The sequence below is a fragment of the Mustela putorius genome, unplaced genomic scaffold (assembly GCF_011764305.1).
Source record: "Mustela putorius furo isolate JIRA1106 unplaced genomic scaffold, ASM1176430v1.1 tig00003987_pilon_pilon_pilon, whole genome shotgun sequence".
NCBI classification, from domain to species: domain Eukaryota; kingdom Metazoa; phylum Chordata; class Mammalia; order Carnivora; family Mustelidae; genus Mustela; species Mustela putorius.
In genome coordinates this window covers 8173868-8198790 of record NW_025422126.1, presented here as the reverse complement: position 1 = coordinate 8198790, position 24923 = coordinate 8173868, and the positions used below count along the sequence as shown (strand labels likewise).

Here is a 24923-nt window from a genome sequence, read left to right as displayed (position 1 = left end):
TCGATCCCAGGACCCCTGGATCATGACCTGAACCAAAGGCAGACGCTTTAACCCACTGAGCCACCCAGGCTCCCCCAAATAACTAATTTTTTTAAGATAATTTTTTAAATATGAAGTAACTTTTAAAAAGTAGTATAAGGGAAGTATAAAGAGTTGTTATGGGTGCTGAGAAAGACCTGTGTTAGCCTTCTAAAGCTTCCATAACAAAATATGGCAGACTGAGAGGCTTAAAAAACAGAAATTTTCTCAGTCTGGAGGCTAGAAGTCCATGAGCAAGGTACCAGCAGGATGTCTGGTGAGACCTCTCTTCCTGGCTTGCAGATGGATTCCTCCTTGCTTTCTTTTCCTTTTCTTTCTTTTAACACATGGCATTTTCTCAGTGCATTAGCACTCTTGGTGTCTTTCTTGGTCTTTTGTTGGGGGCAGGTGAGGGGGCGGTTCAAATTCCTAATTCAATCTTTTTTACTAGTTATAATTCTATCCAGATTTTCTTGAGTTTCAATAGTTCTAGAAATTTGTTAATTTCTTTTAGATTATCTAATTGGTAGGCATACAGTTATTTATAATGTTCCTTTAGAATCCTTTTTAAAATTACTATAGATAGTTATGTCCCCTTGTTCATATCAGAAGAAAGGTTGCTTGACTTTTCTATTTTCATCTTGGCCTGTCTAGCTAAAGATGTGTCAAATTTATGGTTATTATCAAAGTATCAATTTTTGGATTTGTTGCTTTTCCCTATCTTTCTACTCTCTATTTTATTAATATCTATGCTTATCTTTATTATTTCCTTCCATTTATCTTGTGTTTACTTTGCTTTTTTCCAGTTTTTTATTTTATATTTTATATTTATATATTTTATATTTTATATATATTTGAGATAGAGAGAGAGGAAGAGCAGGGAGGAGAGGGAGAAGCAGGCTCCCTGCTGAGCAGGGAGTTCGATGTGGGGCTGGATCACAGGACCCTGAGATCATGACCTGAGCTGAAGGCAGAGGCATAACTAACGGAGCCACCAGGCACACCAATGAATAAATCTCAAATAGAAAAAGTTAAAAAACAAAATGTGCTCTTTAGAGATTATTCTTGAGAGAATCACTGAGAACAGTTTTATATACATTTTTCTAGAGTTTTATATAAAGCATTTTAGACTTTCCCATATTCTGAATTTGTACTTTTCTTCTGCCTGGAATGCTGCTTCCCTAAATCTTCCTATGGCTCTCTGTCTTACTCAGTTCAGTGCCCTCTCAAAAGTTGGGTCCTCAGAGGGTATTATGCTTAGTGAAATAAGTCAATCAGGGAAAGACAATTACCATATGATCTCCCTGATATGAGGAGGTTGAGAGGCAACGTGGGAGATTTCGGGAGGTAGGAAAGGAAGAAATGAAACAAGATGGATCGGGAGGGAGACAAACCATAAGAGACTCTTAATCTCACAAAACACACTGAGGATTGCTGGGGGGAGGGGCGTAGGGAGAGGGTGGTTGGGTTATGGACATTGGGGAAGGTATGTGCTATGGTGAGTGCTGCAAAGTGTGTAAACCTGGCGATTCACAGACCTGTACCCCTGGGGCTAATAATACATTATATGTTCATTACAAAATAAAAAAATTTAAAAAAAAAGTTGGGTCCTCAGAGTGAAATTTCCTCACTCTCCTATCTAGAATAGCTTCCCCACATTATTCTTTAATCCACTGCACACTTTATTTTTCTTCAGAATGTTAACCATGTGAAATTATATATTCTTTGCCAGTCTTCTCCATTTGACTTTAAGATCTGTGAGAGCAGGAATTGCTTCTGCTTTATTCACTACTGTATCCCCAGGAGCTAGAATGATGCAGGGCGCATACAACAGGCACTTCTTGTATGTATGTTGAATGATTAAGTTAGTTACTATTTTAGATAGAATACAGTACTTTCATGTGATTTTTCCAAAAAGTTAATTTTTGTTTGCTAGATAGCTTCACAAATACACAAAAAGAGAGAAAATAATATGAGTCTTCAGGTCTTCTTCGGCCAGCTTCAATGGTTACCAGCTTTTTTCCATTCTTAAGTTTTGATGCATTTCCCTCCACTTTTGGGGGGTAGGGCAAATCTGAAGCAGCGTATCATTTCATTTGTGAATACTTAATTATCTATGTTTAGCAAATAAGGGCTTATTTTAGGACTTTAAGATAAACACAACAATCTTTAATAGCATATAATAACTGGTCCCTGTTCAGTTTTCACTGATTGTCTTTTTTTTAGAAGATTTATTTATGGGTGCCTGGGTGGCTCTGTCATTAAGCATCTGCCTTTGGCTCAGGTCATCCCAGGGTCCTGAAATTGAGCCCCAGATTGGGCTCCCTGCTCAGCAGAAAGCCTGCTTCTCCCTCTCCCACTCCCAGCTTATGTTCTCTCTCTCACTGTGTCTGTCAAATAAATAAACAAAATCTTACTTTTTATTTATATTTTTTATTTCTATTTTTATCTTATATTCATTTAAAAAGATTTATTTATTTTTAGAGAGAGAGCACATATGTCCGTGCATGTGTGCAGACACTTAACCGACTGACCACCCAGGTGCCTCACTTTTTTTTTGGTTTTTTGAAGATGGAAAGTTATGCTATCTTTTTTAATACAAGTCTTCTCTTAAAATATAAGTATTAACATACAGGCGCATATTTCTCTTTAAGGAGTGCTTTAGGTGCATCCCCTATGTTTTAATATTTTATGTTTCAGTTTTATCTATCTAAAAGTATTTTCTAATTTTCCTTGAGATTTCTTCTTTGAACCACTGATTATTTGGGTGTATACCACTTAGTATCCACATATAAATGAATCTTCCAAATTTTTTTCTGTTTTTCATTCTGGTCTAACTCCATTTTTAGAGAACATATTTGGTATAATTTCAACACTTTTAAATGTGTTGAGGCTTCTTTTTTATGCCCTAGCACACGGTTTATCTTGGAGAACTTTCCATGTGCACTTGAGAAAAATGTGTTTCACTATTGTTGTCCAGTGTCCATAGGTGTGTGTTGGGTCTAGTTATTTTATAGTATAGTTCAAGATTTTGTTGTTGTTGTTGGCATTCTTTTTTTTTTTTTAAAGATTTTTTAAGTTATTTATTTATCAGAGAGAGAGAGGGAGAGAGAGCGAGCACAGGCAGACAGAATGGCAGGCAGAGGCAGAGGAAGAAGCAGGCTCCCTGCTGAGCAAGGAGCCCGATGCAGGACTCGATCCCAGGACACTGGGATCATGACCTGAGCCAAAGGCAGCTGCTTAACCAACTGAGCCACCCAGGCGTCCCTGTTGTTGGCATTCTTCTTAGTTTTCCTAGATGACCATCATTGAAGCCTCCAAAAATTATTGCTGAATTCTCTATTTCTCCTTTCAATTCTGTCAGGTTTAGCTTCATGTATATTAGGGCCTTGACGCATTGACTCCTTGTGTTTTTTTGAAGATCTTATTTATTTATTTGAGAGAGAGAGTGAGAGCGCGCACAAGTGGGGAGGGGAGGGAGAAGTGGGTTCCCTGCTTATGTGGGGTTCCATCCCAGGACCCTGAGATCATCATGGGAGCTGAGCTGAAGGCAGCTGCTTAACTGAGTGAGCCACCCAGGCAACCCCTCCTTGTGGTTTTGATAAACTCTAGCTTTAGGAATGAAGCACTGACCTTTATATCTCTAGCTATAGGAGTGAAGCACTGACCTAGGCTAATGCATGGAGTACATTCAATTTCACTCTCTACACTGGTCACACTGGCTGAATGGTTGAATACGTGAGCTGAGATGTACCAATCAGTTTCAGTTTGGGGACTTTTTTGGGGAAATTCTGAGACACTGAGGCTGGGATGGATAGAATATAGAAGGGTACCTTAAAACTGTCAGTACCAAAAGGGAAATCAGCCTGAAAATTCAGCCCATGCAGAGGAAGGTAACACAGAGAGACGTACTAGGAGAGTTCCACCTGATCAGACCATACCTCAAGCATACCATACCATTGGTTTTTTCATTATGTAAGGTAATAAATTTCCTTTATTGTTTAAGCCTGTTTATCCTTCACTTGCAACTTAAAGATTTTGACACAACTTAATGACTCACCAATTTAATGATATCCAAATGTCACCTGTTTTGTTTTGTTTTTTAGGGTTTTATTTATTGATTTGTGTGTGTGAGAGAGAGAGAGAGAGTGCATGAGGGAGCAAGCACAAGGGGCCGGTACGGGTAGGGTAGAGGGAGAGGGAGAAGCAGGCCCCCTGAAGCAGGGAGCCCAACATAAGGCTGGATCCCAAGACTCCAGGATCACGACCTGAGTCGAAGACAGATGCTTAATTGACTGAGTCACCCAGGCACCCCCCCCCCAAAATGTCATCTTAATAGTATTGAAGAAATACTTTTGCAGTGTGGTTCTGCTCGGCATTCGGAGAACTGATGTGTGATATAACATAAAATTCCACTGAATGAAAAATATGCAATGACTACTGTAGTCATGCTTAGATGTCATCAAGGAGTTAAAACAGAAATTTTACCTAATAATATGTTTCTTTTGTCATAATCAAGTGATAAAGTTCTGATTTGTTCATTCATCCAGGCATTCATTTATTCGTTTTCCGCCACACGTAAAGCTAAGGTAATGTATTTCAAACTCTTTGCCAAAATCACAGCAACAAATATATATCATTATATCATAACGCACATACCTAAAAACATACATATTTCGTATGTATTTCTTGCAATATGTTTATTATACTTTTCCTTATTTTGTGATACACTATATTCTGTACTATTTTTTTTAGCACTGTTCTGTTTTTATTTTTTCATTTTTAATATAATTTTGGTCTTGATCCACCAAATTGATTTTGAAACCAACTAATGGGTCATGATCCATAGTTTAAAAAGCATTACTGCAGGCTAAGGCTATATTAAAAAAAAAATAGAGGGCAGCATGTGCTCTGACTACATCAAAATGGGAATGGAATTCTAGAATAGGGTCTGCTGTGTCTGTACTGAATGGACAATTGCTGGGAGTTGTTAGAAAGAAACTGGGGTAGGGACGCCTGGGTGGCTCAGTTGGTTAAGCGGCTGCCTTCAGCTCAGCTCATGATCCCAACGTCCTGGGATCAAGTCCCATATCGGGCTCCTTGCTCAGCAAGGAGCCTGCTTCTCTCTCTGTCTCTTCCTGGAACTCTGTCTGCATGTGCTCGCTCTTTCTCTCTCTCTCTGACAAATAAATAAATTAAAAAAAAAAAAAAAAAAAGAAAGAAACTGGGGTAGCCAGTGTGCCACGTGTGCCACAGATTACTTAGGAGGCTCACTCAGGGCAGGAATTCTTCTGCAATTATAAGGTAAGTACAGTATCTTAATATTTTAACAGCCAGTATAACTTTTCTAGTCCACATTAGTGAATATTAGTCTTCGCTGTACAAGATACCAAACTGCATAATGTGATCCCTGCCCTCAATTATCTAATAGTAAAGTTAAAACATGTATACACTTAGTGACAATATGAGGTATAATACATTTTAATATCAGCAGTTTCCTACATAAATTTTTGTAGAAAAAAAATCTTTATTCCACCAGAGAAATTAGTCTCAGCCATTCTCTTAAGACAAAAGAATAGACTGACGCATAACTCTTTAAAATAAGATGGTAAGACACTTCTAAAACTGCTTTCTTCAATGAGTAGAATTCTGCCACAACACAGAATTTGGTTATCATTAGGAAAAGAGAAAAAAAAAAGGCTGGTTTAAATCTTGTTTATATTACAACTTCCGTTTCTTTTTGTATATTTTCTTATTAAACTATCTTGAAGGACACAGATTCCTATTTCTTTTGACACTTAACAGCTTTTTCTCTACATATAACATGTACACACACACCCATCTCGATGTATTAACTCTTTAAAAAGTGAATTCTAGGGGCACCTGGGTGGCTCAGTTGGTTGAGTATCTTGACTTTGGATTTCAGCTAAGGTCAAGATCTGAGGATCTGGAGATGGAGCCCCATGTTGTTGTGCTCCCTGCTCAGCAGGGAGTCTGCTTCTCTCCTTTTCTCTCTCCCTCTGCCCCTCCTCCTGTTAGCACATGTGCTCTTTCTCTCTCAAATAATAAATGTGTGTGGGGGGAAGTGACTTTAAACACAGTGATGTAAATTTGCTCATGACTGATTAGAAATTCCCCACATTGGCTTCACAACTAAATCCAATTCCCTCAATATACATTTACCAGGCTTATGGTATCTGTTAAAAAATATATGTAGCAAATGCAAAGATAGTATGTCGTGGAGACAGAAATAGGTATTAGTTACTCTGTTGTAAGGCAGATTTATCAATGCAATTTGAGATAATTGAGGAATAAGCCATTAAATTTTAAAATCGAAGCACAGTTATATTCTGTTAATTGCACAAATATTGTTTATAATTTAAGGAGTTTTGATAAATGGGGGCACCTGGATGGCTCAGTCAGTTAAGCATCTACCTTTAGCTCAGGTGGTGATCCCGGGGTGCTGGGACAGAGCCCCATATGAGGATCCCTGATCAGCAGGGAGCTTGCTTCTCCCTCTCTTCTGCCCATCCCCCTGCTTGTACTCTCTGTCAAATAAATAAATCTTAAAAACAAACAAACAAACAAAACTTTTGACAAATGTATAAACTTGGCAACCAAGATATAGAAAGTATCCAGAAAGTTTCCTTGTGTACCTTTCTAGTCGCTCTTTCAAAGTTCAAAACAAACCACTAATTTGATTTCTATTCCTGTAGATTAGTTAGACCATCATATTGCTGGGATTGTATAGTACCTATTTTTTGTGTCTGTTTTCTTTCACTCAACACGCTTTGAGATTCACTCATGTTGTAGTATCAAGTGTATATTAGTATGAATAGTAGCCTGTTGCAAGAATCAATCACAATTTATTCATCCAGTCTTCTGTTGACAAACATTTAGGTTATTTTAGACTCTTTTTTTTTTTTTTTTTTTTTTTTTTTTTTTTTTTTTTATTTTATTTATTTATTTGACAGAGAGAGATCACAAGTAGACGGAGAGGCAGGCAGAGAGAAAGAGAGAGAGGGAAGCAGGCTCCCTGCCGAGCAGAGAGCCCGATGCGGGACTCGATCCCAGGACCCTGAGATCATGACCTGAGCCGAAGGCAGCGGCTTAACCCACTGAGCCACCCAGGCGCCCCTATTTTAGACTCTTTAGTATTTTGAATAAACTAGCTATTCATTTTGAATGAATAAGTTTTCTTTTTTCCCTAATAGGATGAGAAGTATGAACCATCTTAAGAAATCTCTTATTCATAAAGTTAGACTGAGTGTAGGTAATTTAATGCTTGTTTGATGGCTTCTTCATGGCAGTAGCAATAAAATAATTACAGATTTATTTTAAGGCTACTCCATCTTTATATTCTAGTATGATGTATATAACTCAGTCACTTAATGACATAAACTGGGATTAGACTCTTGTAACCTTCAGCTTCTCTGGGTCCAGAAAGGCAAAAAGAGGTGTTGTAATGAGTGTTTGTTTTTTTCTTTTCAAGAACATACTCACTGAAAGTTATGATCTAAATCTTGTAGTAAAACATTTCTTACCTTTTGGGTGGATATAACTTTCTGATGCCCAGGGACTTTGTTCCCATGACAGTTTGGATTAGAAAAGGGAGAAACTCTAACCTTACTTATCAGTCTCTCTTTGACTAACAGTGTGAAGATTGAGAAAAGAAAACTATAGTATAAGGCCTTCTTTTAGTATGTTCTTTTACAACCCATGGGAGAGTAGAAGAGCTGGAATAGCTCAAAGTGAAACCTAGAAAGGAAGGGGTGGAGGTAAGGGTTATAAAATGATATAATTAAAACTTGATTAGGTTGAAATTTCTTTTTTTTTTTTAAATTTCTTTCTATCAAAGTTCCTTCACAAATTCCTTTCTCTGCTTCACAAAGATGTAATTTCATTTAAAATTGTATATCTTCCCTTTATTTAAGGTCAATTAAATAACAATCTTATCAAGATTTTCTGTATCCTTCTGCAAACCTGTTAGATGCGTTCTAGGTCAGATTTTTCTTAAACTGGGATCTTCAGGTCCCCAGGTCTAGAGATACATACTTAGCAGTCTGAGAGTTCTACCAATGTTTTAATTTATACTTGTGTTTAAGCAGTGTTGCTTAAAACAGTATTTTACTACACATTAAATGAAAACTTCTCTTTTGCTATGATAATTCACAATCATAGACATTTTCCTAAAGTAAGGCTTTACCTTCTTTTTCATTGTGGGAAAACAGATATAATCTTTTTTTTTTTAAGTAATTTTTTTAAAAAAAGATTTTATTTATTCATTTGTCAGAGAGAGAGAGAGAGGGACAGAGAGAGCACAAGCAGGGGGACAGGCAGGCAGAGGGAGAAGCAGGCTCTCCACTGAGCAAGGAGGACCCCGGGATCATGACCTGAGCTGAAGCCAGACACTCAACCGACTGAGCCACCCTAAAATTTACTCTTTTAACCATTTTTAAGTGTATAGTTAATTGGCATGAAGTACATTCACATTGTTATGTTGACTTTAATTTCTCACAGTAGTATTTCTTAAAATGGAATTTTCAAGAGTATTGGAAAAATTCAAAAAAATTCTTTCCCTTTTTTTTTTTTTAAGATTTTATTTATTTACTTGACAGAGACCGAGAGATCACAAGTAGTCAGAGAGGCAGCAGAGAGAGAGGGGGAAGCAGGCTCCCCGCTGAGCAGAGAGCCCGATGTGGGGCTCGATCCCAGGACCCTGAGATCATGACCTGAGCCGAAGGCAGAGGCCTAAACCACTGAGCCACCCAGGCGCCCCAATTTTTTCCCTTTAAAAAGAGTTTGTGGGGTGGGCACTTGGGTGGCTCAGCTGATTGGGCCACTGCTTTCAGCTTGGGTCATGATCCTGGAGTCCCAGGATCAAGTCCCGAGTCCTGCATTGGGCTCCCAGCTCCTTGGAGAGTCTGCTTCTCCCTCTGACCTTCTCCCCTCTCATATTCTCTCTCACTCTTTCTCTTTCTCAAATAAATAAATAAATAAATAAAATCTTAAAAAAAAAAAAGAAAAAGAGTTTGTGGGGTGCCTTCGTGGCTCCATCAGTTAAGTGTCTGCCTTTGGCTCAGGTCATGCATGATCTCTGAGTTCTGGGATTGAGCCCCTTGTCTGGATCCCTGCTCAGCGGGGAATCTGCTTCTCCCTCTCCCTCTGCCACTCCCCCTTCTTGTGCTCCCATGTGTGCTCTCTCTCTGTGCCAAATAAATAAATAAAATCTTTTAAAAAATAAAAAAGTTTGTATATTACTCAGGATTAGGAGTCAGTATTGTAGGTTATAAATTCGACTCACAATATCGATTCTTTCTCTTTTCTAAAATTTCAATTTTGAGAGAGAGAGACAGAGAAAGAGCGCACACCTGAGCAGGGTGGGGCAGAGGGCGAAGGCGCAAGAGAATCCTAAGCAGGCTCCAGGTTCAGTACAGAGCCCAAAAGGGGACTCAATTCCAGTGACCCTGAAATCAAGAGTTGGAGGTTTAACCAACTGAGCCACCCAGGCACCTCTAGATTTTTTTCTCTCTTAATAAAAATGATTATTTTTTTCTTTAGCTAACAAGAATGATGTGGACCATTATGTTTCTTTCCTGAAATAGAGAACAAAATTCAATAATTGTAAGCATTTTCTCTGTTCCAAATATAGTTATTTGCCTATACTGTATATTTTACCTTTGATAATCACAAATTTTCTGATTTTACATGGTTTATATCATACCTTGTTTCAAATTCTTTTTAAAAATTTTTTAAAAGATTTTTTAAAAATTTTAAAAGTTTAAAAATTTAAAAAAAATTTTAGTATAAAAATTTTTTTAAAAGATTTTATTTATTTATTTGACAGAGGGAGACACAGTGATAGACGGGAACACAAGCAGGGGGAGTGGCAGAGGGAGAAGCAGGCTTCCTGCTGAGCAGGGGGCCCAATGCAGGGTTGGATCTCAATACACTGGGATCATGACCTGAGCTAAAGGCAGATGCTTAATGACTTAAGCCACCCAGGCTTCCCTTTAAATTTTTTTTTTTAAAGATTTTATTTATTTATTTGACAGAGAGAGATCACAAGTGGATGGAGAGGCAGGCAGAGAGAGAGAGAGGGAAGCAGGCTCCCTGCTGAGCAGAGATTCCGATGCGGGACTCGATCCCAGAACCCTGAGATCACGACCTGAGCCGAAGGCAGCGGCTTAACACACTGAGGCACCCAGGTGCCCCTAAATTTTTTTTTTAAAGATTTAATTTATTTATTTGACAGAGAGAGAGAGAGGGAGAGAGAAAGAGCGCACAAGTAGGGGGAGGAGCAGAGGGAGAAGCACCAGGAGCCAGGTCCATTCCAGGACCCCAAGGTCTTGACCTGAGCTGAAGGCAGGCGCTTAACTGAGCCACCCAGGAGCCCCTTAACATTTTTTTTTTAGTAGTAGTAGTTTTCAAGCCCAGCATGGGGCCCAAGGATAGGTTTGAACTCTGGACCCTGAGATCAGACTTGAGCTGATATCAAGAGTGGGATGCTTAACTGACTGAACCACCTAGGCTCCCCAGTACTATGTAAGTTTAAAATGCACAATGAAAATTCTGGCTCAGGGGCACCTGGGTGGCTCAGTGGGTTAAAGCCTCTGCCTAGGGCTGGGGTCATGATCTCAGGGTCCTGGGATAGGGCCACATCGGCTCTCTGCTCGATAGGGAGCCTGCTTCTCACCCCCCCACGCCTGCTCCCCCCCATCTCTCTGCCTACTTGTGATCTCTATCAGTCAAATAAATAAATAAAATCTTTAAAAAAAGAAAATTCTGGTTCAAAGTAATAGATTATATAAATCATAGGCAAATTCAATCTAAATTTCAGAAATTCTTTTATTCAGTAATAGCAACTAACGTTTTAAAAATAGTTGCAGTGAATGTGCCTGGGCATTGTGCTAATCAATTACCTGGAATAGCTAGTAAAACTCGATGATGTAAGTACTGGTATCACCCCCACTTCACAGAGTTTCCAAGAAATGAAGAATCTTCTGCAATGGCCTGAAGCACTTTTTTTTTTTTTTTTTAAGATTTTATTTATTTGACAGAGATCACAAGTAGGCAGAGAGGCAGGCAGAGAGAGGAGGAAGCAGGCTCCCCAAGGAGCAGAGAGCCCGATGCAGGGCTCAATCCCAGGACCGTGGGATCATGACCTGAGCTTAAGGCAGAGGCTTTAACCCACAGAGCCACCCAGGCGCCCCCTGAAGCAGTTTTGTTAGGACCCACCTAAGGCTGACTTCCAAAGCTCAGACTTCTAACCATAGTGCACCTTGAATCCCAAGTTGCGCATTCTACTTTGCATGACTGATGGTTTTCTGAGATCCTTTGTGGTGCTCACTTCTGGCCCCAACGAAGTCGAACCGTCTTCTAACAATAGTTTTACTCTTCCACCAAGTCGCTTATCCTGTCAGTCTTTTTAGTGGAGTCCTAGCCCACCCTCTGACCCTGGTCCCCCTAAAAAGTCTCGTCCCATGAGATCCTCGTGCCTCAAGAGTCCCTTCTCCTCCCACCTTGGCAACCATAGCAGGACCTGTACCTTTATACCTTGGTCGGCGTGAAGAGTTGGTCCATTCAGACCAAGATCTTCTACCAGGGCCCCAACTCCTCAGACAGGTGATTCTAGCAGAGTCGTTCCCTCTGGCTCTCGCTCCCCAGAGTCCTCAGACTCTGTTTTCCAGCACAGCTGAGATTCTTGTACCCAGAAGATAGCAATACCCCTCACAAAGCTTCGCAGGCACTTCTCCCTACAAAGGTCCCATCCCAACCCCTAAGTAAGGGCACTTCTCTACCTTTCCCTTTCCAAACTTCTCCCAGAATCATGCTTTTTTCCCCTATTCTTCCCTTTTTCTGCTTCTAATTCACGCTCTCCAACTTCCCCCACCACCTGGTGGCCGGGTTTCAGTTCCCGGAGCTCCCCCAAAACTTACCCAACGTCCTCTCTTCAGGAGAGTTGCTATCCCAAGCGGCTCCGCGCTTTACCTCTCACCTTGGTTAGCTCGGGCCCTCTAGCTAGGCGCTCCCTCCACTCGCCCCGCCCTGAAAGCGCCTTTCAGCCAGTCTGAAGCCCCGCCCCCTCCAAACCTATTGGCCACCACTCGAAAAAGTCCCGCCTCTTCAGCTTCCAGTCCTCCTCCCTGCCCCGCTTCCCTTGTTTTCATTCCCCCTGTCACACGAGGCAGTGGCAAACCCATAGTGGGAGGGGCGAAGTAAAGGGAGGGACAGGGGGGTGCGGAAAGAGGGCGGAAAGTGAAAGGCATAGAGCGCCTCTCTTTCCCCCGTCTGACTCGGTTCTCTACTGCTCCGAGCAGCCGTTGTATTGTGGGATCGCGGCGCCTTGCCGGAGACGCTCGGAACCACAGGGGAGCCCGCTCACTAGCGCCTCCTGTTGTCCGTAAGGCTACCCTGCCATTCCTCGGAGTCCAACTCCCTCCACCCCCCCATCGCCTCCTCCTCCATCCTCCAGTTCAAAATGGCGGCGGCGGCAGCAGCGGCGGCCGCGATGGCTCCTCCGGGCTGCCCCGGTTCGTGCCCCAACTTCGCCGTTGTCTGCTCTTTCCTGGAGCGCTACGGGCCGCTGCTCGACCTGCCTGAGTTGCCGTTTCCCGAGCTAGAGCGAGTGCTGCAGGCGCCGCCGCCGGACGTCGGCAGTGGAGAAGGTAAGCAAGGGGCCCGAACGCCCGGCGGGAAGCGGCCCTGGCACGCTCCTTCTCTCCTCTCTCCACGGACCTCCCGGGCCTTAGCGGCTCTGTCCTCCCCCTGGGATGCAGCTCCGCCGGGCCCGGCTTCTCCGCCCAGCCCCCAGGGTCTTGGGCCGTGGGGAGGCGGGGCAGAGACCCCCTAGGGCCACTGGGCCTGGCGCGGAGCGGAGGTGGGGGCGTCGCAGGCTAGGTGTGGGCTGGGGGCGTGGAGTGGTCATTGTGCTGGTCGGCGACCCCTGGGACTGTTCTCCGGCGGCAGTGGCCGGTCCTCCACCCCTTCTCCCCCTGGGTGGCGGGGGAAGGGGAGCGCAGGTTCCGGCCAGCTTTGCGCTTTTCTCCTCCTCCCCTCCCTTGCTCCTTCCCCTCCTCCCACCATCCTCCCCACCATCTCGGGGGAGGCTGGGCTCATCTTCTCGGGGCGCCCCTTTCTCTCCCTCCACCTGGGTGGGCGGGGGCCAGCGGACACTTCAGCTCTCCCTCCCTCTAGTGGGAACTCCCCCGAGAGAGTCGCTCTCGTCTCTCTTCCCTTCCCCTCGAGGGCTGGTTTAACCCCCAAAACTCCTTCCTCAGAGTAGGGAGGTTTGCTCCTCCCCCATGGGAGGGGGGTCCTCCTCCATTCTCGCTTTGGGGGTCGAAGTCGGTTCAGCTTCTCCGGTTTGGAGGGTAGTGGGTTAATTTTTCCTCCCCCATAGTTTTCCTCCTCCCTCTCCCCACCTCCCCCCAAATAATAGAAAAGCATCTCCCCACTTTCCTAATCCCTTCCCCCTTCATCTTGGCAGCAGGGCTTAGGGGAAGAAGTCGCCCTCCCATTTGCAGGGTGGGGTGGGGTGGTTAGTATGTAGGCTGGAGGAGGGGCTCAGACGGAGGGGGAAACAGTTGAAGAAGGTGCTTGTTGCTCATGTTTCTCTCTCTGGTGCTGCTGGTCTATTATTGGTGTTCGCAAGTGGTGCTCCTTCCACATAAGGCCACCGCGCGGGTGCAGGGCGCATGCTCTGCCCGGCCCCATTGAAACTTCCTGCTGCTGCTGCTGGTGGTTCTTTCGCTGGAGCATCTCAGCGCTGTGCCTGCTGCTTCCAGCCTTTACACTGATCGCGTACACTCACGCCTTATTTATTCCCGATCCATGTCTCTCGTTGTCCTGGCATATTTCTTCCTTCAGAGGAGGTTTTTTTTGTTGTTTTGTTTCTTTCTTTTCTTGCCCCCCCCCCCCCCTGTGTTCTGAGCATTGCCTTTATATGGGAACAGCTCTTGGCTGGAGAAGAGACGTTTTCCAAATAGATGTTTTGTTTTGTTTTGTTTTTGGCCCGTATTAGGTTGCTAAAGTAGACTGGGTATTGTATAGGACAGATAGCTGTTTCCGTTCTAAGAAAACAAGGTTGCTCTTCAGTTCTCAATGGAATTGAAAAAGTTTGTTAACCGAATGTATTTACATTTCTAGGAAGGGTCCAGGTGTGAAGTTTTTCAAAATAATAGCTTATAGAGTAAATGTTGTGGCTACTAAAGACTCAGGTTAATATAGGCAGTTATGGTACAGGCCTATATTTCTTCTTATCAATAGCCCAAATCTCTACCCTTAAAAAACTGGCATATAATAGGGTAGGGTGTTTTTTTGTTTTGTTTTGTTTTGTTTTTGTTGTTGTTTAAATTAGAGAGAGTGAGAATCCCCAAGCAAGGGGGAATGGCAGAGGGAGAGGGAGAAAGAGGCTCCCTGCTGATCAGGAAGTGTGACAAGGGGCTGGGTCCCAGGACCCTGGGATCATGGCCTGAGCCAAAGGCAGACTGGCTTACTAAGCCACCCAGTCGCTCCTAAAAGGGTAATTTTTATTATTTTTTTACTTTTTATTTATTTATTTATTTTTAAAGATTTTATTTATTTATTGGAGAGAGAGAGACAGTGAGAGAGAGCATGAGCGAGGAGAAGGTCAGAGGGAGAAGCAGACTCCCCATGGAGCTGGGAGCCCGATGTGGGATTCGATCCCAGGACTTCGGGATCATGACTTGAGCCGAAGGCAGTCGTCCAACCAACTGAGCCACCCAGGCATCCCTAAAAGGGTAATTTTTAAATGTAGTATAAAATAGGAGTGATGAGTTACATTATATAAAGACTTCCTGCACAATTTCTTTAACACTTTAGCTTCCCAGTATAGTTAATTTATTATCGAATTGCATTTACATTTAAGTTTTAGAGAAGTAGTCACTGTGAAGTAGAATGCCTTAGTAAATTGCTTTTAGGATACCTTTGGAAGTAATAGTAATATATGTATCTGAGAGAAATTTGGGAATTTGGGGAAAAGGATAGCTGGCAAATTGTTTTTGGAATTTGCTTGGACCAAGTTTAAAGGCAGGCATAGACCTGTGATGGCAAGACAAGTTGTCTTGCCTTCCATTCCTTTTAAGTATTTTGGCCACCGCATTTGGCTTGTTATAGAAGAAAAGGGTAGAAGGGTCAGTTTAATAGTTCCTGTTACCTTTCTATCTAGAGGTGAACAGTGGACCGCCAGCTAAGTGAAAAATGAGAAATATTCTGGGCTGAGAGATTATACCAGTGAGCTCAGCCACTGCATCTATAATAATAGATCTTGTCATAATGTGAGTTAAGAATAATTATTAATTAATGCTACACAGTTCCAGATACTTGGCAAATGAAAAGTCTCTGCAGGTGAAATGCCATTACTGTTCAGGGAAAAGATTTTCAGGCCTTTGGTGATGGTTAACCTACTTGTAACAGGTAGATTAAACAATACTGGTCCAACCAACAAGATTTGTACTGAGTCTTTTTGGAAAGGAGTTGTGTATTAGAAAGAATTAAAAGACACTAGTTTTAGGGGCACCTGGGTGGCTCAGTGTGTTAAGCCTCTGCCTTCAGCTTGGGTCATGATCCCAGAGTCCTGGGATGGAGCCCCGCATCAGGCTCTCTGCTCATTGGGGAGCCTGCCCCCCCCCCACCTGCCTCTCTGCCTGCTTGTGATCTCTGTTAAATAAATAAATAAAATCTTTAAAAAAAATGAAGTAAAAACTTTTTTTTTTTAAGCTAAGGTAGATGAGTTTTTCAAATCATTACTAACAACTTAATAAATGGAACTGTTAGTATTTCTTGGCCTAGTGCTGTTGTGAAAAAATTACTGAAATACTGAAGGTGTTAGGAACTTAGAAAGCTTGGGAATTGGTGCTCTAGAGATTATCATTGAGTTTTGTTGTCAGAAAGAAAGGAGTACTATGTCCATTTTGACTTTTTTTTTTTTTAAGACTTTATTTATTTGACAGAGAGAAATCACAAGTAGACGGAGAGGCAGGCAGAGAGAGAGAGAGGGAAGCAGGCTCCCTGCTGAGCAGAGAGCCCTATGCGGGACTTGATCCCAGGACCCTGAGATCATGACCTGAGCTGAAGGCAGTGGCTTAACCCACTGAGCCACCCAGGCGCCCCTCCATTTTGACTTTTGTTTTGCAGGGAAGACAACCAAAATAGAGGGATTGATTTCAAGGATATGTAGCTAACCATTAGTCTATTCAGACCCTTCTTTTTAGAGTCCTCCTGTATTCTGAAACTATCGGGAAAATTTAGATTTCTTATTGCTATAAGTTAGAATAGGAAAAGAATGTGCTAACTGAAAGGTTTTTTTTTTTTTTTTTTTTTTTTAAAGATTTTATTTATTTATTTGTCAGAGATCAGGAGCAGGGGAAGGGGCAGAGGGAGAATTCAGGCTCCGCACTGGGCAAGGAGCCTTATCTAGGACTTTGATTTCAGGATATTAAGATCATGACCTGAGCCTAAGGCAGACTCTTAATTAACTGAGCCACCCAGGTATTTTTGAAGGTGTTTTTTGTTTTTGTTTTTATTTAAAAAAAAATTTTTTTTTAAGTAATCTCTATACCCACAGTGAGGCCAGAACTCATAACCCCAAGACTAAGAGTCACATACTTCACCTACTGAGCCAATCAGGTGCCCCTGAAGGTGGGGTTTGATCCCCACTCCCTCTTGGTCTTCTTTTGCCCTCCTAATTCTGTGCTCTGTATGGACTTCTCCAGCTTTCGCCTGACTAAAAGTGGATGATTGGGAGGTATGAATACAAGAAAAAATGGACATTGTCTTTGTGTAATTACTAACAGGAATTTTTGTGGAATTACTAACAAGGCTCCCAAGTGTCTTTGCTCTCCTTAAGAGGACTCTCTTTTTCAAGAGGAAAATGCATTTTTTCATTCTTTAAAAGTAGCCTTTGTATAAGTATTGGTTGAAAAGTTACTTATATCTAGTAACAGTCTTAATTATTAAGGTGTGTGTGGATAATCTGTTAAGATTCCCCTGGTTGGTACTATGATTGATTGAGTTATTTGTACAGTATTAATAAGTTGAATCATTTGTTTTGGGCTTTTTTTTTTCCTTAAAATTTTATTTTACCAGTGCACTTTTAGTTTTGATTTGTTTTTTTGCATTTTTTAAATGATTTGACATACAGCTCTAACAGTCAAATGTCAAGTACAAAAGAATGTACCTTTTATGTATAACTGGAGTTATGACCCGGACTCCCACTGGTGCTAATTGAATCATGAGACAGTTGTTTTTAGGTGAATTCTGCAAGGCAAAAAGATGACTTTACTATAACTAGAGCCACTATCTGTTGCTTTAAGCAAAAGATCTTGCCAGATACACGTGCCAAGAGTTGCATGGATCTAACAGTGGTAGAACATTAATGGTAGCATTGCTGGAACCAGAGCCTCTCTTGGTTGAAAATGTCCAGTTATGGTTCTTCCACTTTTGAATAAAGTGATATTCTTTAGACATTTATTAGAAGGAAAGAGAGAGATGTATTTCTTTTCCATCATTTTTGGTATATCATAGAGTTGAAGTATCCAAAAGTTGTGGAGATTTGGATGGAGGTTGCTGTCATTGTCCCAGGACAGGATTTTTCTGGCTAAATTGGGTTTGTTAGACCAAACGGATTTACTTATTTTTTAATTGCTAAGAAATTTCCCTTGAAATTTGTCTGTGTTTTAAAATCTCTGCTTGAAAGGTAAGCATTTAGCTACTTCATTTACTTAATATGTGTACTGAATATCTGCTATATGCTAAGTACTGTGAACATTTTAGGGATTATTATTTAAAAACACATTAAATGTGGGCTTTCTTTTAAGGATTTTCTAATCTAGCAAGAGGTAGCTAAGTAGAGCTTAACTTAAAATCACCATTCAAAGGCTAATTTTTTCCTCTGAGATTTTATCAAGTGCAGTAATAGTCTATGAATTCTAGCCTGTAAATTAATAGACTAAAAATATCTCTATGGCAATTTTATGGTGAGATGTACAAGTACATGCAGTGTGGAAAAGTAAGAACAGTTCAGGCCCAAAGTACATTTTAACCTGACTCATAGACTCGAGGAAGATATTTATGTGTGTTCCTGGTTTTAAGAAAATTTCTTTGGCTCTCTTCCTGATGAATATAATCTAAGTATATTATGCCTTGGTGGTTTTTGTTTTGTTTTATTTTTCTTTATGGTAATCCCATTAAAAAGGGTAGCAGAGTGTTTTCTATTTTTGTGTGTATAATAATTTTCATAGTATCAAGTAATTGCTTGAGAGAGTAATCTGGGGCTTCATTTAAATTTTATTTGTTCTTTCAACAAATGGTAATTGATTACCTACTATATTCCAGGCACATTTATACTCTGGGGATACATTAATGAAAAAAATAAGATCTTTCCCTCAAACTTGCCATAGTTGACTGGCAAAGATAGACAATGAAGCAGTAAGTTGGATTTTTTAAAAAATTATATGAACAAGGGGCGCCTGGGTGGCTCAGTGGGTTAAGCCGCTGCCTTCGGCTCAGGTCATGATCGAGTCCCGCATCGGGCTCTCTGCTTAGCACGGAGCCTGCTTCCCTCTCTCTCTCTCTGCCTGCCTCTCCATGTACTTGTGATTTCTCTCTGTCAAGTAAATAAATAAAATCTTAAAAAAAAAAAATTATATGAACAAGTAATATGTTCATTTTGTAATGATGTATATTTTAGTGAACTTTGTTTTATAATTTGTTTAGCTCTCTGTGTTTTCTATGCCCTTTTCCCTGTATTTATACATGTTTATCTTAATCATATTCTGAATGATAGGATTATAGGTTTTTCTTTTTTCTTCTTCACATTTTATTTCTTGTACTAATTATGTACTTCTTTGGTAATAACCAAAAAATATATATATATATAGTTAAAAGTAGTCTTCTATCAAAAAGTGAAATGGGTGAAGGTGATTAAAAGGTACACATTTCCATTTACAAAATAAGTAAGTCATGAAGATAGAATGTACAGATGATGATTACATTTAATAATACTGTTTTGTATATTGGAAAGTTGCTAAGAGAGTATATCATAAAAGTTCTCATCAGAAGAAAATAAAATTTATAACTGTGTGTTGTGATGACTGTTAACTAGGCTTTTGTAATGATCATTTTGCAGTATATATAAATACCGAATCATGTTGTATACCTGAAACTAATATGATATTTTTTGTCAACCAGAACTTTTTTTAGAAGTTCCAAAAAAGTCTTCCAAGGCTTTATATAAAGGAAAATTTAGTTGCTTCTTTTATTTACTTTTAATTCTGAATTACCTCTCACAGCGACTATTACCATCATCCACTTAAGTCACCTGGATCAGAAACTGAGGAACCATCTTACACTTTAACCTCTTGCATACTTTCTACTTCCAAGTTTTGAATCTGTTTCTTTTTTCCCTTCCTTCCTTCCTTTCTTCCTTTTCTTTCTTTTTCTGTGTGTCAGAGAGAAAGGGGGGAACAGCAGAGGGAGGAGAGAAAAGCAGGCTTTCCACTGAGCAGGGAGCCTGATATGGGGCTTAATCCCAAGACCCTGGGATCATGACCTGAGCCAAAGGCAGACGCTTAACCAATAGCCAGCCAGATGCCACTTGAATCTATTTCTTTATCCTCTTTTATATTCAACCTCAGTTTTCTTTCTTTTTTTTTTTTTTAATTTCAACCTCAGTTTTCTATCATTGTTGCTGTTGTTTTAATCATGCTGAGCTGGTTGCAGGTCTCTGAAGATATGAAAGATTATTTCGTACTTTATTCCTTTTCCTCATATTCCTACTTGAGTTGACTATTGTCTCCCCATCTTCCCTTGCCTGCTCACTGTGCTCCTACCCATCATTAATCTGCTCTTTGCTTAAAGAGGTGCTCTGGGAAATTTTTCCTGCTGCTTTTCTAAGTTGAATTAACCACTTGGCTGCCTCCACCCCACATGAGCTCTTTTTTTTTTTTTTTTTTAAAGATTTTATTTATTTGTTTGACAGAGAGAGATGACAAGTAAGCAGAGAGAGAGAGAGAGAGAGAGATGGAAGCAGGCTTCCCGCTGAGCAGAAAGCCCAATGTGGGCCGAGATCCCAGGACCCCAAGATCATGACCCGAGCTGAAGGCAGCAGCCCAAATAGATTTTATAGAACAGTGCTTGTAAGCATTTACAGTCTAGCCTCCTTTCAAGATTGTAAGCTCCTTTTTTTTTAAGAGGAAGGTAGAAGAGGCAGAGGAAGAGAGAGGGAGAGAGAGAATCTTTTTTTTTTTTTTTTAAAGATTTTTTATCTATTTGACAGAGAGAGATCACAAGTAGGCAGAGAGGCAGGCAGAGAGAGAGAGAGAGGAGGAAGCAGGCTCCCCGCTGAGCAGAGAGCCCGACGTGGGACTCAATCCCAGGACCCTGAGATCATGACCTGAGCCGAAGGCAGCGGCCCAACCCACTGAGCCACCCAGGCGCCCGAGAGAGAGAATCTTAAGCAGGCTCCATGCACAGCACAAAGCCCATGTGGGGCTTGATCTTGGGAACCTGAGATCATGACCTAAGCTGAAATCGAGAGTCAGAGGCTTAACCGACTGAGCCACCCAGGTGCCTGGAGACAATAAACTTCTCGATGGCAGGAATAAATGTTTATGAAATGAATATTATTTCCAAGTTCATTATAGGACTGTTCTATTCTAAACCTTTTTTTTTTTTTTAAAGAATTAAATCTTACAGAAACTCTAAAGTAAACATTTGCCAAACAGGGAAATGAGATTCTTTCCGTTGCTAGTTGGAAGTAATTGAAATATTCGTTAGTGCTAGCATGTGAAGTGACCAGATTTCATGTCCCATTTCATTAGATGTAATAGCGTATTTAAAATGAATTCATGAGGGCATCTGGGTGGTTCAGTCAGTTAAGTGGCTGACTTCGGCTCAGGTCGTGATCCCAGAGTCCTGGGATTGAACCCTGTGTTGGGCTCCCAGCTCAGAGGGGAGCCTCCTTCTCCTACCCCCTGCTCATTCTCTCTTACTTTCTTTTTTTTTTTTTTTAAGATTTTATTTATTTGTCAGAGACAGAGGGAGAGAGAGCGAGCGAGCACAGGCAGACAGAGAGGCAGGCAGAGGCAGAGGGAGAAGCAGGCTCTCTGCCGAGCAAGGAGCCTGATGTGGGACTCAATCCCAGGACCCTGAGATCATGACCTGAGCCGAAGGCAGCTGCTTAACCAACTGAGCCACCCAGGCGTCCCTCTCTCTCACTTTCTTAAGTAAATGAAAATTTTTAAAAAAATCAGTTAAACGAATGCATGTAGGGACACCAGGGTAGCTCAGTCCATTAAACACCAGACTCTTGATTTTGGCTCAGGTCCTGGTTTCAGAGTCATGAGATTGAACACTGTGTAGGGCTCTGTGCACAGCTGGGAGTCTGATTCTCTCCCTCTGTCCTTCCCCACCTTGAATGCTCCTGTATGGGTACATGTGCGTGTCCTCTCTCTCTCTCTCAAATAAATCTTAAAAAAAAAAAAAAAAAAGCATGTAATTGGAAGTTAAAACCGAGTCTGTGATAGTCTAATGTAGGAGTGGGCAAACTGTACCTTATAGGCCAAATCTGGCCCATAGATTGTATTTATAAATAAAGTTTTATTGGTGCACAGCCAACTAATATGTTTACATGTTGTCTATGGCTGCTTTCCACTGAAATGGCAGAGGCAAGTGATCATGGTGGAGAACATATAGCCTGCATGACCAACAGTATTTTCTGGCCGTTCACAGGAAGATTGCTGATCCCTATTCTAGTGAAGGGATAGAGTCAGTGAAGATGGAATTCTAGTGAACGTCTGTCAGGATAAGGTTGTATAAATGGTGATGCCATCAGCTTAGGTGGGAAGGTTGAACTTAAAATAGTTATTTACCAGTTCATTATAGGTCTGTTCTAGTCTGAACCTTTTTTTTTTTTTTTAAAGTTACTCAGGGACAGAGGGTTGGGGAGAACATACTAGAGATTACTAGTATGTAGAACCACTTCCTAGTAGGTAGAACTGTCTCTTGAGCATTAATTTTATTGGGAAAGTGCAGAGTGTTGGTTTATAAAGCTTTGGCACTTAGAATGTTAGGTATGTCAGGGAGTTCTATTTATTTATTTACTAACTTACTTATTTAAATTAGTAGGCTCCACAACCAACATGGGGCTTGAACTCAGGACCCTGAGATCAAGGCGCATGCTCTGCTGACAGCCAGCCAGGCACCCCTCAGGGAGTTTATTTTGATATTTGTATTCCTTTTTTCCTGATCATCCTCACAGTTAACTATGCAAATAAATGTAATTGACATTTCCTCAGTGTTCAAATATTAAAAGTCTTTTAGGGAAAAAAATTAGAATGAATTACTCCAAATTGTAGTTTCCTTTTGGTGTTTGAAATTTGGGGATATAGCAAGATTGTAGCACATTGGAGAACTTTGTCTAATAAGAAATACAGTGGAGTTTAATTTATATTCCCATTAAACTCCTGCCAAACTTTTCTTTATTAGAACCATGAAAGAAGCCATCTTCAGTAGTGCTAACTTGGGCTGGCATCTGAACCCAGACATTCTGCAACGTTCCTTATTTTGAGATTTCTTTGTGTGTGTGTCCTATAAATTTTGATTGTTATCTACTGGTTTATTCTTGTCTTTTCATCTCATGGCCTTATTATTATTATTATTATTATTATTTTTTTTTTTTAAGATTTTATTTATTTATTTGACAGAGAGAAATCACAAGTAGATGGAGAGGCAGAGGCAGGCAGAGAGAGAGAGAGAAGCAGGCTCCCCGCTGAGCAGAGAGCCCGATGCGGGACTCGATCCCAGGACCCTGAGATCATGACCTGAGCCGAAGGCAGCGGCTTAACCCACTGAGCCACCCAGGCGCCCTATTATTATTATTATTATTTTTTAAGATTTATTTGACATAGAGAGAGAGAGATCACAGGTAGGCAGAGAGGCAGGCACAGAGAGAGGGGGAAGCAGGCTCCCCGCTGAGCAGAGAGCCCGACTCGGGGCTCGATTCCAGGACCCTGAGATCATGACCGGAGCCGAAGGCAGAGGCTTAACCCACTCAGCCACCCAGGTGCCCCTTCATGGCCTTATTATTTTATAGCCCTTTATCTTTTCTTCTATGTTTAACTGGTTTGATTCATCATGAGAACTGTGTCTTACCCTTTTTCCTTTCTATTTTCCCTTATTTTGGACCTCAATTTCCAACTTTAAGTATCTTTTCCATCTTTTTTAGAAATAAGAATAAATTATATAAATACAAAAATGAGGGGCTTTGGAGTGTATGGACTCTAATATAATTTTCTAAGTTAAATATCTGCCCTTAGTAATAATTTTACAGTTATTAGAGCTTACTGTTGAGCCAGGCTGTATAGTACAGTGTTCTACCAAGATTCTTTAAATAATCCTCACAACTGCTCTGTTCTCTTTACAGATAAAGCAACTGAGTCTTAGAGAAGTAAAGTAATATCCTGAACTCACACAACATGAAAGTGTTAGAGGAACATTTGATACAAAGATAGTTCATAGTGTTTTGGAATTTAAAAATGGGTAAATCTGGCTTCAGAGCCCTAGTTCTTAACCACTCACTGTACTGTCTGTCCTCTCCATTATGATTTTAGGATTGTAATGTAATCCTCCATACCATGGTCTTGGTCTGAACACTGAGCAATGATTTGAGCAATTAGGCTTCTTCTTCTTCTTTTTTTAAAAGATTTTATTTATTTATGACAGAGGGGGGGGGAGCACAAGCAGGGGGAGCTGGAGAGGGAGAAGTAGGAATGTCTGTTTTAATTTACTTGTCCTGCTACTTGTTCAGATTCTGTCTTTAAGTCTGTTTTGCCTGGTATTAGTATAGCCACTCACAGCTGTTTCTTGGTTACTCCTTTGCATAATATATCTTTTTCATCCTTTTTTTTTTTTCCTGACAGAGATTACAAGTCAGCAAGAGAGGCAGGCAGGGAGAGAGAGGAGGTAGCTGGCTCTCCGCAGAGCAGAGAGCCCGATGTGGGGCTCGATCCCAGGACCCTGGGATCATGACCTGAGCCGAAAGCAGAGGCTTTAACCCACTGAGCCACCTAGGCGCCCCTCTTTTTCATCCTTTTAACCTCATGTCTCTTTGATTATATAGTATGTGTCTTATAAACAAAATATATTTGTATTGTTTGTACAGTCATGTTTGTATGAATCTAATTATGCAAGGAATTATAAAGAAGTATAACTGCTGTAATAGGAGAGGTACCTTGGGAGTATAAAGAGCAAGTACCTACCTTTATCCCAGTGATATAGCATCACTGTAGTCAGTATAGAAATTTGAACGGTTGACTGGGAGATGGATAAGCATTCCAGGTAGGGAAGAACCTGAGAAAAGCCACAGTTGCAGCCTAATTTCAGTCATTATGTTTCTAAAAGAATTGTGGTTGATGAACTTCAGACCATTTGAGAAAATCCAATTCTGACTAATGAATTATAAATGCCTTAGCAGTATTTTTCTTTAGTTTGAAGGAAAAAACATTAAAGCCAACATATCAGTGACTAACTCTAAATTCTATGAAGATTTCATTTTGCCTTATGCCCTTTGTTTTTATCAGAACTTAGCATACAGTAGATGCTCAAATGTTAGTTGAATGAATAAATGTCACATATTTCAAATGAGAAATAATGAGTATTTTGATGTAATTTTTAGTTTTTCTTTTTATCCTTTGTTTGCTAGAGATTTGTCAGGGTGTAACTCCCATTTCCTTTTGGGTATTGCTTATAAAGAAAAATACTGCTGAATCCCCCCCTCCATTCTTCTTCCTTTTTTCCTTCCTTCCTTTCCTTCCTTCCTTCCTCTGCTCTTTCCTTCCAGGTCTTCATCATCTTGGTTTACAATAGTACCTGAAGTGGAAAAT

The 24923-nt window shown here is 40.9% G+C and overlaps 2 protein-coding genes across 3 annotated transcripts in view; one reads left to right on the top strand and one right to left on the bottom strand.

Annotated features, from left to right (window-relative positions):
• The window catches only part of AAMDC (adipogenesis associated Mth938 domain containing), a 39847-nt gene extending 27774 nt beyond the window's left edge, over positions 1–12073 (bottom strand). The window contains exon 1 of the mRNA XM_004781026.3: positions 11958–12073. The gene's annotated coding sequence lies outside the window, so the exon portion shown is untranslated. The remainder of the gene's footprint in view (positions 1–11957) is intronic.
• A 182-nt stretch (positions 12074–12255) lies between these two features.
• RSF1 (remodeling and spacing factor 1) overlaps positions 12256–24923 on the top strand; it is a 163461-nt gene continuing 150793 nt past the window's right edge. The window contains exon 1 of one of the 2 annotated variants that reach the window (XM_004781025.3): positions 12256–12686. In XM_004781025.3, the coding sequence (XP_004781082.1) occupies positions 12500–12686 (187 nt within the window). In that variant the 5' untranslated portion in view covers positions 12256–12499. The remainder of the gene's footprint in view (positions 12687–24923) is intronic. The other variant, XM_004781024.3, reaches the window with a different exon arrangement.